Source organism: Halichoerus grypus, chromosome 11 (assembly GCF_964656455.1).
Source record: "Halichoerus grypus chromosome 11, mHalGry1.hap1.1, whole genome shotgun sequence".
Lineage (NCBI taxonomy): Eukaryota > Metazoa > Chordata > Mammalia > Carnivora > Phocidae > Halichoerus > Halichoerus grypus.
The window spans coordinates 62,153,577-62,169,242 of record NC_135722.1 but is presented as its reverse complement, the minus strand read 5'-3'; the positions used below and the strand labels follow the sequence as shown (position 1 = coordinate 62,169,242).

The 15,666-nt window shown below is 38.7% G+C and overlaps 1 protein-coding gene across 26 annotated transcripts in view; it reads left to right on the top strand.

Annotated features, from left to right (window-relative positions):
- Nucleotides 1-15,666, top strand: part of DLG2 (discs large MAGUK scaffold protein 2) — a 2,206,895-nt gene that overhangs the window by 1,883,636 nt on the left and 307,593 nt on the right. For all 26 annotated transcript variants that reach the window (XM_078058613.1, XM_078058610.1, XM_078058611.1 and 23 more), the window contains one exon: nt 12,123-12,225. In XM_078058613.1, the coding sequence (XP_077914739.1) occupies nt 12,123-12,225 (103 nt within the window). The remainder of the gene's footprint in view (nt 1-12,122; nt 12,226-15,666) is intronic.

Sequence of the window (15,666 nt, the reverse complement as noted above, 5' to 3'; positions counted from 1 at the left end):
TAGAGGGTAAGATACAAAGCAGATCTCAGAGGGCAGGAGTTTAGCCTCACACACCAGAGTTTTACCTTTTGCCTGAGCAGTTTTGGGGCTTGGGTGATATGCAAGTAAGTGATTCCATGTTTTCATGTCATTGAGACATGGGATGGGAGCTTCAAGGATACTTCTGCCATGATACCCTACAGCTTTATGTGGCTCTGAGAAACACTCATATCGACAAAGTGCAGTATGGTAGACAAAAGCCTGGAATGAAGAGAATGGGTCTGACGTGGCTTGTATGGGTCACTGTTTTCATGTTCATGTGTTCCTTCCCAAAGTATATCTTAAAGGAGTTTCCAGAGCCATTCTGCTATCACCTAAGTCCTCATTGGTGATAAGAGTCCCAAAGGGCCAGAGGGTTTGTAAAGCCTCAAAGTCGTACAACTTGAGACTAAAATCAAGTATGTATGAATGAAGGACCAGCAAGAGTGCATAGGAGGACAAAGAGCTACATCTCCACAAGAGGGGCCCACATCTGACTGAGCATCTGTCATTAGAGAGCTTTTCAAAAATAAAGATTCTTGGGTCTGACCCTCAAAGATTCTGATCCAGTGAGTCCAGTTTAATTAACCATTCTCCCCCTTGAGGACAAATTCCTTCTGAAAGGGACTCTGATCAGTACCTGGCTCGTAATAAGTATGCAATAAATGGTAGTCAGATTTTAATGATTTAAATAAAACGATGTGATCTAATAGTTATAATCATTAATTCAAGGAGTATTATAAAGTATCTACATAGCATTGCAGGCCTTAGAAGTATGGAGGCAAAAGAGACAAAGTCCTATTCACAGGAAGCTTTTCTTGGGGTGGGTGGGATAATAATGCAATATCAGGTAGACCTAAATTCCAGAAGAAATTGAAAAAGGATGTTAACGATAGGCTACCAGGCTACTTTAAAAAGGGTTGTCAGCAAAGAGCTTTCTGAGGAATTAGCCTATAAGCTGAGACTTTTAAAAATAAGGGATCAAATGTGAGAATTGCTAAGGAAGAGCACTACTATCAGAAAGACAGCTAGTACAAGGACCCAAGGCTGGAAGGAAATTGGATTTAGGTGAAGCAGATCTAAGGCCCTTGTGCCTGTGAAATAGTGAGGGAGGCAGAGAATAGAACGAGATGGCATCAGAGGGATGGGTCAAGATCAAGGCAAGGTACAACAAGAAGTCAATGTAAAAAAAAAAAAAATTAGCAGGAAGGAGGTACGGTCTGATATATATACATTTTTGAAAAGATCCCAATGGCTGTTGGGTCGAAAAGGATAGGGGGGTGTGGGGGGCCAGCCTGAAAGCAGGGAGCCCAGTCGGGGGCTAGTGCAGTATCCCTGGGAGAAGCAGTGGCTTTGCCAAGGGCGATAGGGGAATTTGGAAAAAAGTAGACTTGCAATATAGCTTGGAGCTAGAGTAAACAGACATGCTGACGGATTGCACGGGGAAGTGAGAAGGAAAGAGAATTAAGGTTGGAAGGTAGATTCTTGGTTGAGTGGTTTGAATGGTAGATGGTCGTATTACTCATTTGCTGGAAATGGCAAAATTGCCCAGACATGAGTCCAGGAGAAAATTGAGAGTTTGCTTTTAAGCATGATAAGTTTGAAAAATCTTAGACATTTAGCTGGAGATGTCAAGTAAGCACATAGATTTGCAAGTCTAGAGTTAAGAGAAGAATCAGAGCTAGAGATACTAGTATCATCTTCTATTTGTATAATATGTTATAAGGCTTCAACTATTTTTGCTTACATATTCTTGCAATATATTCTTGTTACTCAAAACACATGAATCCTAAGTTATTTACTGTGTCTTAGCCTATACTAAATTGGGTTTGGAAAATTATATACTATATATGATTATATATATAATATAAATATATAAATATTATATAAATTCTGTATATAAATATGTAAGTATATAATAAAATTATATATAAACATAAATATATAATAAAATTATATATATATAAAAATATTTGGATTATTTTCAGTTAAAGACTTCAAAATGATCAGCCCTCTATAAATGCCCTAGTAATCCAAAATGTTTTCTGTTTTTTTTTTAAATATGTGTTTATTTTTGCATCAGCAAGCCAAATTTAAAAGGGATATTAATTTTAACTGCCAAGCCATGTAAATATCCAATATCAGTTTTTCATTTTGCCTCTGCTCTAGGTGGATTCTGGTCTTGAGCTCTCACGCAGCTACTGTCAGAAATGTTATCACTCTGCACCAAGGACAACAGCCTCCAGGAGGAGAAAGGAACTTAGTTAGAAATTTCCACTTCAAACGCAATTTATAGTTCATTCATTCTGAGACATGCTGGAGGGTGTTTGGAAAGTTATCACTAAATGAACTGCTTGTTTTTCTCACGTTGTCAACAAAAAACATATTGGGCATGGAATATATTTGTTTATGAAGTACTGGACGGGGGCCTCAGTGATTTAATATAACGCTTTCTTTCTAGATGAAGAAACTGAGCCCCAGAGAAGGAAACAAACTTCCCAAAATGAAATGAGCTAACAGCAGAATGGGACTGAAACTCGGGAGTCCTCACTCCTAGGACCATGCTTTCCAGAGTGCCATGCTCTCTTTCAGTACCTTTAACCCTGGTACTTCTTGCCCTGCTGAGTCTTTATTGAGATAATTTTATACTAGCCCAGGTCATCCTCTTTGTATATGTCAGGGTAGGGGTCAATAATAGCTAATAATTACATGTCCTTATTATGTAACAGGCAGTGTTGTGAACTAATCTAAGCTTTGTACAGCAAGCCTCTTCTACAACTGTGGCTAGTAAGATCAGGGTACTGACCTTAGGAATCCCAAGACTAAATTGATTATTAACATTAACTCTTTCTCTAAGCTTTCCCTAAGCTTCAAGAGACACAGCAAACTCAACATGTCCAAAACAAAATGCATTATCCTCTTGTCTAAACCCACTTTCTACTCTGTGTTCCCATTCTAATGGTATCAATACTTCCCTGATTACCTTTCTCAGCTCCCATTTCCACAATACTCAACATTATTATAAATATTATTTAAACTCTATTTAGTCCCCAGAAGTATTTGAGAATAGGTATCTAGAACCTCTCTCTGTGTCCTCTCTCAAGTGTATGTCCCATTTCCCACAGTTTCATTCTCAGTTTTCCAATTCAGGCTTTCATCATCAACCACTCACAATATTACAACAGTCTCCCATCTGGTTATCCTATTTTCATTGCTTAGTTCTTCAACCCCAACTTTTCACTCTTGCCACAGTCATCCCAGCCCAAACATGAGTCAAACTGTGTGAAATGCCTCTGTAACCACCCCCACCACTACCACTTACTGACAAAGCTTTTTAACCTGGCATTCAAGGTCCACTTCTGTTGGCACGATGTTTTTTCTCTCTCTCCATGCTCTATGTGAGCCATTCCAGCCTGCTCACAATTCAAGATTAAATGGGTTGTTTATAGTTTCCTTGATTCCCTCATAAGTATGTGATAAGGATCAGTTAATACATGGGAAGCTTTTATTATATTTGTTTGTTTATGTCCCACCTTATTCGGTAAGAAATATGAGGTGGGAAAACAATTTACTACTGACTGTAAAATGCTTTTGAGATGTTATTTTTAAGCCATGGAAATCATCAAATTTTGAATTACAGGGGACCCTAGAGACAGTGGGGCCTAGAACATTCCACTTCCCACAGCAGCTCAGTGGCTGGCCTGAGTAAGTTAGTGGAAAAGTTAGCAACTGAATGCAAATTTCCACCTCACTACATCACATCACTTTAGGAAAATGAAAATAGATTTCTTTCCTCTTGAGAAAAGTTGGAGCCTTCTACATTCATTTAATTCACTGGTAATATATCTGCTCATCTTATTATCCCTAGTCTCTCTGAATAAAGTAGAAATAGTTTGGATTCTGCCCCAGTTTCTTCCCTGCTGCCCCTGCCACATACCAGCTAGACCCCCAACTATGAAATAATTTGCTTAAAACAGTCCCCTGTGTTCCGTACAGACTAGTTTTAATTGAAATCTGGTGCCAATTATCTCTCCCTTTCCCACCGGGTCACCCCTTTGCATTTTTTCATGACTATTCAGTTAAATTTGTAGTTTTTAACTACTCTTATTCCAAGACAATCTTACACTAAATCTATTCTTTGATTTTATTATTGCCAACAAAAGCCATTTTAAAATCCTGGTTCATATATAATAGATACGCTCTAATAGGAATGGCAACCACTGATGACCTACTCAGTGTGTGAAGTGTTATATTAAGTACTTTATTTGTGTTATCTCTAATCATCCTGACAACAAGCTGGCAAAATAAGCATTAATATCTTTGTTGCATATGGAGGGCGCCTGGGTGGCTCAGTTGGTTAAGCGACTGCCTTCGGCTCAGGTCATGATCCTGGAGTCCCTGGATCGAGTCCCGCATCGGGCTCCCTGCTCGGCAGGGAGTCTGCTTCTCCCTCTGACCCTCCCCCCTCTCATGTACTCGCTCTCTCTCATTCTCTCTCTCTCAAATAAATAAATAAAATCTTTTAAAAAAAAAATATCTTTGTTGCATATGGAGAAACTGAAGCTCAAGGGGGTTAGGTAACTTACCCAAGGTCCTGGAGTTAAGAAATGGCAGGACCAAGATTTGAATCCTGATGCTCCAACTCTAAACCAGTGTTCTTCCCTTGACAGTTTTCATAGCAGGCAAATGACCTGAGCTGGGATTGAAAACCAAAGCAGCCACAAGGAGTGGTGCTGTGCTCTGAAAAATATTTCCAAAGGGATCCATTCATCACCAGAGGCTCTTAACAGGGCTGGCAATGGCACCTGCCTCCTGCATTTTCTCTACCTATAAGCACTCCTAGGGTATAGGAGTGATGGTAACATAATATTTTCAATTCTCAGCTGAGAAATGGTTCCCCACTGCATCAAAATAAACTCCAAATTCGCTAATATGGCTTGTCATTCCCTGCACTGCCAGATCTATGAAAAGCATTGATATGTCATAGTTAGGAATGATAAGGAATTTGACTCAGTATCAAGCTTTATTAACAATTTCAAGGATAAGAACAATCATGAGGCACAAGCAAAGCAAAGAGAGATTCAGATTGCCTGAGTTTAAGTCCTGGTTTTGCCATTTATTACTAGTGGACCCTTGGGCAATCTATTTAATGACTGTGCCTCAATCTCCTCCTCTGTAAAATGGGCAGTATTATGTGTTCTTCATAGAACTATTCTGAGGGTTAAGGGAATTGATAACAGGCAATGCTCAGAACATTGCCTGCCACAGAGTAAGTGCTATGTGAATGTCAGCTATCACCACCACCACTACCATCATCGTCATCACCTCCATTTCTCCCTTGTCATCTCTCACCTCCTTCCCACTCTCCTTTCTCCCCTCCCTGCCATTTACCAACAACTCCTTTCTTTTCTTCAGATGATCAAGCCCTGTCCTACCTCCAGACCTTCACATGTCCCTCCCCTCTCTGCTTGGAATACTCTTGCTACACATCTACCACCACACTCCACGGGCATTCCCACCCATCCTTACCTGGATAACTCATTCATATCTTGTTTCTGATCTCACTTCCTCCAGAAAACTTTTTCATACCTCCTCATACCTCCAGTAGGGGCCCCTCCTTCCTGTCCCAGAAGTTTCTGACCTTTTCCTGTCTTTGCGCTTACCACCTGCTGCTTAATTGTGTGTTTAGCTGTCAGTGTCCTCTATTGAATGGTGAATTGCTTGATAATAGCTATATGTCACTCAAGTTCACTTCCTCTCTTAAATTGGAAGAAAAAATAACTAAAATGGATAGTTTTTAAAAACCAAATTTATGTCAGCTCTGTGTTTAGCTGTAGATGGGTACACATTCAAGGATAATAGCCATAAGTAAGCATCCCTGTTGCCATACTTCACCTCACATGCATTCAACTGAGTTTCTGATCAGGTATTAAATAATATCAAGATTCTAGAAATAACACTCATGAGAGCCATCCCAAAATGGAATGAATAGATTAGGGAAGGAAGGAGTTCCCTGTCACTAGAGGCAAGTGGTCATTTGGTAAGAATGATATGGAGAGATGAGGAAGAGAGTGAGGTCATATAACCTAGACATGAGAAAACTGTCTTCAAATGTTAGAGAATCATATAAAAGAAGAAATGTTCTGTGAGCCCTCAGAAGAAGGAGGTAGAACCAAGAGGTAGAAAGTACCAGGAAGATGATTTAGATTCAACACAAAGAACTTTTTTTTTTTTTATCATGAGAGCTGACCCCAAGCGGAATGGATTTCTCTGAAAGACAGTGAGTTCATCAGAGTAAATCCAGTGTCACATCAAGATTAGATGACCATTTGCCTGGAATAATGTGATGTGAATATATTTTCCACCCGTTCACTTGCTTATTCACTCACTCGCCTCTTTAGTTATCATGTACCTACTATTTGCCAGGTGCTGTGCTAGGGACACAAGTTCCAATAAGATGAGTTCCTGCCTTCAGGAGTTCACAAGTAAGCACGTTCCATAGTCCGTTCAGACTGAGTCTTTGATTGGGAGAAGCTTTCCAGGTGAAAAAGGGATGAAAAATTACGTTCTAGATAGGGAAAATAGCATGTGCAAAGATGCAGAAATGCCTAAATTAGAGAAATAAAAAGGTCAACATGATGGGAGACAAGGATATAAGAATATGTAATGTGGCTGAATCAGCTTAAAGGCATACATACATACAAATGGGCTCTCCCCATTTCTGAAATTCTCTGATTTTGATATCCTTTTTTTTAAAAGATTTTATTTATTTATTTGAGAGAAAGAGAGAAAGTATGAGCAGGGGGAGGGGCAAAGGGAGGGGTAAAGGGATGGGCAGAGGGAGAAGTAGGCTCCCTGCTGAGCAGGGAGCCCAGTGCTGGCTCCATCCTAGGACCCTGGGATCATGACCTGAGCCGAAAGCAGATGCTTAACTGATTGAGCCACTCAGGTGGCCCTTGATATCATCCTTTCTATAATGCTAAGAAATAGATAAATATTTCTGGAAAACAAAGAGTCATTTACTCAGGTAACTCCTGGAGCCCCAAACCAGGCGCCCTTGTGGTTGAAGTAGCCAACATAATATTCCTCTTTTAAAAACAAATAGATAGGGGCGCCTGGGTGGCTCAGTCGTTAAGCTCCTGCCTTCGGCTCAGGTCATGATCCCAGGGTCCTGAGATGGAGCCCTGCATCGGGCTCCTGCTCGGCGGGAAGCCTGCTTCTCCCTCTCCCGCTCCCCCTGCTTGTGTTCCCTCTCTCACTGTGTCTCTCTCTGTCAAATAAATAAAATCTTTAAAAAAAAAAAAAATACAGATAAAGTGTTGACTCTGGACATGGCACACTATTCACCTTCAAATTAGCATCTGAATAAAACCTACAACTACTTGAATCAACTAGAAGTGCTAAAATTTCTATTGACTACCAACATGGTTGTGAAAAGGATGTCATAACAAATAGAATTTAGTTTTTTCCTATGATCCAGTGACAGTTGTATACATAAACAGCACTAGATGGAATTTTTCTCGCCAGCCCAAAGCTTTTTGCTTCAGCCTGGTGTGATCTAATCATTATAAACTGGGTCATGATGTTTAAACCAGGTTGCCTGGGGCCATGGTAGAGCTGACCAGGGTGCTACACCCAACTGTGTTCTGTCAGTCTCAGGGAGCTTGAGAGGCCAGCTTCAGAACTGGAACCTTATAAGCATAGACTCAGAATTGAATAGCATATTAAAGGAAAAGCAGTAGGAATTGGAATTAAGAGCTCAGGAGTTTTAATTAGACTGTTTAAATCCTGAACCTCTTCCAACTGTTTAACCTTGAGCAGGTTAGTGATTCTCCTCTGAGCTCAATTTTCTTATTCGTAAAATCAGAAAAATAATCCTAGCCTCCTAAGGATTACAAGATAATGTATAAATATCTAAGTATAATAATATAATAAGTATACATTATAAGTATAATAATTCTCTAATATATAATATGTATAATAAGTATATGAACATGCTTGAGGCTCAATGAATGTTAACTGGTTATAATTATCAAACTCAAGAATAGTGACCTCCAATTTCCCAGTTCATGCTTAAAGAAGAGAAAATTCAAGCTGAAGTAAAAAAATAGAAATAATAAATATATGAGGCTCTGTCACAATTGGTATTTTAAAATGTCATCAGGGGCACCTGGGTGGCACAGTCAGTTAAGTGTCCAACTCTTGGTTTCGGCTCAGGTCGTGATCTCAGGGTCATGGGACCAAGCCCCACATCAGGCTCCGTGGTCAGCATGGAGTCTGCTTAAGACTCTCTCTCCCTCTCTGGGGTGTCTGGGTGCCTCAGTCAGTTAGGTATTCGACTCTTGATTTCTGCTCAGGTCATGATCTCAGAGTTATGGGATTAGGCCCCACATCAGGCTCTGTGCTCACCAGGGACTCTGCTTGAGAGTCTCTCTCTCCCTCGCCCTCTGCCCCTCCCTCCACTCATGCGCTCTCTCAAATAAATAAATACATCTTTTAAAAAGATGTTTTTAAAAAAATAAAATACAATGTCATATCAATGATATAAACTGTTTTTAAATGCATCTAAAAATGTTATTTGAGCAAAGATTACTGATAAAATCTCAAAACCTCAGGGAGGGAAATAAGAGTCAAAGTGACCTTGAAAAATTTGACTGGAGGAGAACATGTTTGCCAAAACCTGGAGGAAAATCAACAGGTACCTGGGCAGTGTGGTATAGTTCAGGATAACAGCCAGATTTGGTTATTACTGGCCCAGTGGAAAATGAACACGCACCCATAGTGGGGTACATCTGCTACAGAGGGAAGAAGCCTGGGCTGGACGAGAGAAGCCTGGGGCTGGTCCAACCCTATGCTAACTCTGGTATGACTCTGGGCAGGTCCCTTCTCCTATGTTCTAATGTATAAGTGTTGGATGAACAAGTTTTTAAGGCATTTAGTACTTCATAGCAGTCTCCTCAGGTCATGATCTCACAGTCGTGGGATCGAGCCCCACATTGGGCTTTGCACTCAGCGAGGAGTCAGTTTGGGACTCTGTCTCTCTGTCCCTCTACCCCTCTTCCCCACACACTCTGTCTCTCTTTCTCTCTCTCATCAATAAATAAATCTTTTTTTAAAAAAAAGAACAAACTATACAAGTAGAAAATACGTGAAATAAGCAAACTGCCATTTTATGCAAAAAGACACATAAATAACCAGCAAACATAAAAAGATGCTTAACTTCATAATTGTAGAAAGGCAAAATTTAAAAATAAAATTGTCTACATATCAGAATGGCAAATGTTAAATGTTGGAGTATATGCTATTTCTACAAGACTGTGAGGAAAGTCCGTCATAGTTTGTGTGTGGGAGTATAAATTTTTGGAGACAGCTTGGCAATAGCATCAAAATTTAACACTCACACCCTTTATTCAACAAGTTGTTGTTACATGGTATTTACTGTAGCATTGTTTATAATAGCAAAATACTGAAATAACCTAAGGGTCCATCAACCCTGCACTGGTAAAATAAATAATAAATAATAAAACACTTCACAGCTATCAAAAGGAATAGGACAATGTATAGGAATATGTGAATGAAGAAAGTTCTTTAAGATATATTAGTAAGTGGAAAAAATAAAGGTATAAAACTACATGTAAAATATCTTGTATAAAATTTTAAAATTATAACTTGATAAACCTCCTTATATTCATAACAAAAATAATTGGTAGTATATACAAAAAGCTATCAAAATGGTTATCCTTAGAATAATAGAGTTAGGGAGACCATTTTATTTTTATGCCTTTTGTATTGCTTTAATTCTATGTATGTGCATTATGTACATATATTAGTTTTATTTTTTTATATCAATACATTATTTGGGCAAGGAGATTCTGGCCTTTTTTTTTTTTTTTTTTTGCTTTTTCCTTTACTAGTTCCTGTTTGCTAAGTGAATACATAATCTTGTTAAAAACATGCAAGAAAAAATTAAAAGAAACAAATAATGCCTGTACCCTTTGACTTAGAAAGTATCTTTCTGGGGAATTTACCCTTCAGAAACACCTTCATAAGTGTTCATAGTAGCAAAAATCTGGACACCACCTTACAACTTACAATGGTGGGGATCTTTTGAAAAAAATGCTGGTCCATCCATACTGTGGATTACTGGGCTCTTGTTAAAAAGGTAAAATGGTATGAGCTGATATGGAAGTTGTCCAAGATATATTGTTAAATGAAAAGCAAAACAGAAACAGGTTATAGAATTATATATATGATATGATCCTACTCACTTAAAGTGTGATGATATATTAAAATATGTAAGGAAAGAAACAGAAATAGAGATAAAGTTGGGTGCATGCATACATATATAGTAGATTTCTAAAAAGTATACACAAAAAACTGCTAACATTGGTTACCTCTGGGAGGGAAGATGGTTGAGGGGATTTTTTTACTTTCCTCAGATACCTTTCTGAAACATTAGAATTCATTTACCACGATCATATATTATTTTTTAATAAGAAGTTAACCCTAATTGTTTGACAAGACAAGAGATTATTTGGCTCACGAAGTTTCTTCATTCAGCTTCCTGTAGGCAAGAGCCTACATCTTCTTACTTTTCCTGTCTCTTCCGGCTGTCTGACTCATCTGTAACTAGACAGTCTCTGAAATGACTGTCGTCTCCTAACAAGTAAATCCGGAATTCTATAGTTCAAAGGGGCTTTAAACTCAAGGAGTCTCATAATCACTTCCCTCCGAGGCAGAAGAGTATTGAGTCTTGGGAGGTGAAAGGACAGTAGCTCAGCTGATGAGTGGCACAGTCAGGCCACACCCAGCTCCCTGGACTTCTCCGTGTTACCATGTCATCCATGCTCTCAGTGAGGAGCTCACCAAAATAGAAAGCAGGGAAGAGGCATGGACAATTATAAAAGTGGATAAGGAGACTTTCACGAAGCTATTATGAGAGGACTAGGGTGTAGAATTAAAGATTACAGATATTTCAGCCCCGACAGGGAAACAGAGACAACTCACCATCCACCACCCAGTGTCATTGTCAAAGAGATGAGAGGCAAAATAAGATTTTTATATTTTACATGCAACTGGTCAGGGTTTTTTTATTATTACTTTTCATGGATGATAGCCAGCTTCTCTGTAAATAAAAGGAAGCCAAATTGTGGCATCAACTGCAAAAAACTAGCTCTATGTAGGTTGGAAAACTGGATTTACTGTGTGTTCAGTCGAAGCAGAAAAGCTGCTTAGGGGCCTGCCTTGTTCACCTTTGTTCTCCGCCCCTGGTCCCTCTCCTGGGGCAGAAACAGAGCCCTGATGTTGGAAAGCACTCAGTAATTATATTATGTTGACTTAGACTGAATTGATTTGAGAAAGATTTTAGCTTTTACTTCTCATTAAATTTGAGTTCAGAATGATTTTTCCCTTTCGGCAGAGTTTTGTGCTTGTTTTTTAGATGTTCTGTTTCTCTTTTGGCATCGGCCCCAAAATGGGAGTTAGCAACAGCAACATAAACTCCAGGCATTCTTTATTTCATTTTGTCAGAATTCATTCTGGAATTGTACATGAGAAATGGGGCAGTCAAGTTTATTTTGGAACAAGGCTCAGGGCTGTCTAACCAAGCTCGGGATGACAGGACCAGGCATATGACCAAAAAGAGGGATTTGGCAGGTAGCCAGCCCCATTTCATACAGTCTACCCAGAACCTCATCTGAATATATTAATCTGTCAGCACATACTCGTCTATGTACATTACATGTGTCTCTCCTTATTATCCTGTTTTTCCTCTAATTTTGAAGGCTCATAACCACCCCAGCAATCTAGGAAACTCACAGAGGCATATTAAATGCACACACTAAAATTCTTGTAGACATGCATAGACAAAGTTTCAACCCAGTCAGACATGCTATAAACGCCACAAGATGAAATTTCATGTCTTTGCTAACTAAAAGTTGTCATGAGCCCGAAACTTGCTAAGTAACACTCAAATGCCTTGGTAGGACGGGAGAGGTTTTGAAGCAGGTGACATAATCTTAGCTTCTCAGTTTGGAGAAACATTTTTCTTCTATCAGAATAATCTGCCTTATGAAATGCCAAAATTCTCTGGCTTCCCCTTCCAGGTGAATGGCATTGACCTCCGTGGAGCATCTCATGAACAGGCTGCCGCTGCACTGAAGGGGGCTGGACAGACGGTGACCATTATAGCACAATACCAACCTGAAGGTCAGTGAGAACGCAAACCTACAATGTTCCAATTTGTGTCTTTGTGAATATGTACCCACATTTCTGATCACCTGTATTAACCAGTCTCCACCAACAAGGCTTTTTTAAAAACTTACCTGTCCTGAAAAATGGGTGCTCCATGTCCAAAGAGCATGAGGCTTTGTTACTCTTAATCTTCCAAGGAAAACATCAGTTAGAAAGTCCTGTTTGAAATTTGAATTAGAAAAAAAGCTTTATTATTTATGTTCTTATCTGGTACACACTTTGGTCAGCAATGGTTACTATAAAAAGAATTAAGGTGGACTAAGGATCAAATTGACGCGAGACAGAGTAACAGGAGAAAATCAAATTTACTAGCATATGTATAGGGAATCCACATAGACAGGCAAAATAAGGTATATATGTCATCCTGAGCTAAGAAGTGGGCAGGGGTCTGGGACTTCAGAGGAAAGGAGTCCATTTCACAGGGCCATAAGAAGAAGAGATGTTTGGTAATTAGATATTTGCCCTGCCATACAGATGGATCACTCAGATAAAACTTATCTCTGCTAATAACCCTTGTTCTGGGAAAGACCCCCAATTGAGATTCTTCTATGTGTTTATGGGAGGGGCAAAAGTTTCTCTTGAGCCTGGAGGGTCTCCATTGTCTTTAGGTCAAAATCCACATGCCAAAGTGGCACATTCAGTGGGGGAGGATGGTTGTTCCTGAATCCCTTCAGAAGCAAGGAGAGAGAGAAACAGACCATGATCAGTGGTATGATCAGAGACCATATTCTCTCTTTGTCACATTAACTCTTACTAACACAGTTTTTTTGTTGTCCTTGAGGTGGGGTTTTGTTTGTTTGTTTTGCTTTTTCTGCTATAGTATCGCTTGTTTGTAATACACTACTGTAAACCCTGAAACTTGGTGAGATGGCATAAATCAGATTAGCCAACTGAGACTTGATGAGGTATCCTAAATTGCATTAGCCATACTCTGCTCTTTGGTTTGTTTGAACATCTGTTTCTATGATCAGAATGAGGTTCAGTGAGACAACAGGGATGTTACCTACTGTGTGGTTGATCTTTCAGCAAATTTGTATGTAGATTACTCCTTTTGTTAATGAAATACAATTAAGCACCCACAGTGGGCTAAGACTTTTTACAAAAAAGCAAAGGGGTGTGGTTTCTATCTTTAAGAAATGTAGTTAATTACCCTTGGTCCACATGGCTAGCAGACAGGACTTTTAAACAGGTAAACATGAAAGTATAAGATGACATTAAGGGAGAGCCTTTTTGTGTGGGGGTATAAAGAGCTTCTTTGACCTTTTAAAGTGATTCTTTCTTAATGTCAGTTGGTCTGTTGTTCTTTGGAAGACTGGTTTGTGTCTTGCCTGTGATGTCTTAGATTTTACCGTAATGGTGGCCAACCACATATTTCCCGTGAAAATAAAGAAAACATTCTGCCATGTGTCTTTTGGAATGTTACATTTATTTTGCCTGACTTTAGAATTAGAATTTGCAATTAAGTTATAAAAAAAAATGTATTAAATGCTTTCTCCTATTGGCCTCACCCAGATATGGCCAGAGAGCTGGGGAAGAGAGGATTTGTGATTGTCAAAGATGGATGATGACAGCGCCAGGAGAAAATGTTCTTCCCAGTTTTGAAAGTCTTTCTACTTCTTAAAAATTAGTAGACATGTCTTCTAATAGGAGTAAATTGGCTCCAGAAGGATCCATTGTAAAACAGAAAATAAAAAACATTTGGGTGAGCATAATTTGAGGAGAAAATTCTACTTCATATGGAATAAGAACTTTCCCGTGGAATTTTTCCATTTTCTTTATAGCTGTTTTCGTTCAGTCTCAAACTGTATGCCCTTCACCATAACCTGGCACGTGGCATAAATACCCCAGGCTGTTTTCCCATTTCTGAAAAATTTCATCTCCAACACCAATTACACCAATTAGAAGCCCTTGATAGTGAAGATAGCCATTCAAATGTCCTTGAACAGAGTGATTTTAAACTTTAAAGGTTACAATGAAGGACAAGCATGTCATAGTTCTATCAACATAAATCTTCATCTTAAGCTTCCTTACAGCTTTTGTTTCCTTTAAGCAATATACTTAATTTGGATACTATGCTGTACTTTGTGAAGATGCCTGTTCAAAACATGTCTTATAAATCATGTAAATAGATTTTCAAAGTGCTTCTGAAGAAATTTGTAAATAAAAACATAAGCTTATTTCAAAATGCCAAAGTACAGATAGGATTCACAGAACTTCCTATTTTAATAGTCTATCTGTATTCTAATTTGCCACAGCTTTAAATCAGTTGGAAATGTGGTAATGTAACATCAAGCAATCCTCTTTCCTCCTTTGTAAATTTAATGTGTAACTGAGCTTTAATTTAACTATTGTTTGAAATGGAAAACTGATTGGATTGTTGTTTAGATCATTTAGGGACATTTATTTATTTTTTTTTTTTTTAAAGATTTTATTTATTTATTTGAGAGAGAGAGAGAATGAGAGACAGAGAGCATGAGAGGGAGGAGGGTCAGAGGGAGAAGCAGACTCCCTGCCAAGCAGGGAGCCTGATGCGGGACTCGATCCTGGGACTCCAGGATCATGACCTGAGCCGAAGGCAGTCGCTTAACCAACTGAGCCACCCAGACGCCCTCATTTAGGGACATTTAAATTATATGACAATTTTAGGAAATAATGAACAATTGACCTTTAAGATAACAAGTGAAAAAATGAGTATGCCATGAAAGTCCATTAGGAAATTTACCAGATCCCCTTCATTTGCACCAGTATTGTGAGGTGTCCATGCTAGGGCAAATTTTATTGACTTCTCTTTTGGCATGGTCAGGAACCAGGCTTCCAGTAAATAAGCTTTTCAGTTACATTCAAATGCTTTTATCAGGAATATACTAGATTCCTTCCTCAGTATTACTAGATATTCAGAAAATTTGGCCCTTACCCCCATCCCAAGTCTTTGTCTTTAAGGAATGTTTTTTTAATCTTACTGAGGAGAAAGGACTTAGATACATTTAACAGAGATCATTTTCTGATGACGTAGGACCAAAATTATATAAAGATGACACCATATCTGAGAATTATGGAATGTCAGAGAAGGGATAAAGCTGCAGGAGTCAAAACAGTACAAGAGTACTTCATGGAAATGGGGAAATGGAGCCAGACTTTTAAAAATGGATGGGATTTCCATTCGGAAAGGCAGAGAGAAAAAAAATATCTTGCTAAACTAAATAAGATTTTGAACTCCATGTGTGTAGGCACAAAACCTATATTTTGTTCGCTGATAAATCAGTTTTTAGTGTTATACATATTATTGGTATTTCTTAAAGAGTTGCTGAACTAGTGAATAACATTTACCATTCTTTAGCACTGGAGTTTCCACTTGAAAATAATTGAAGATTGGAGGGATGATTCAGTTTTACTACT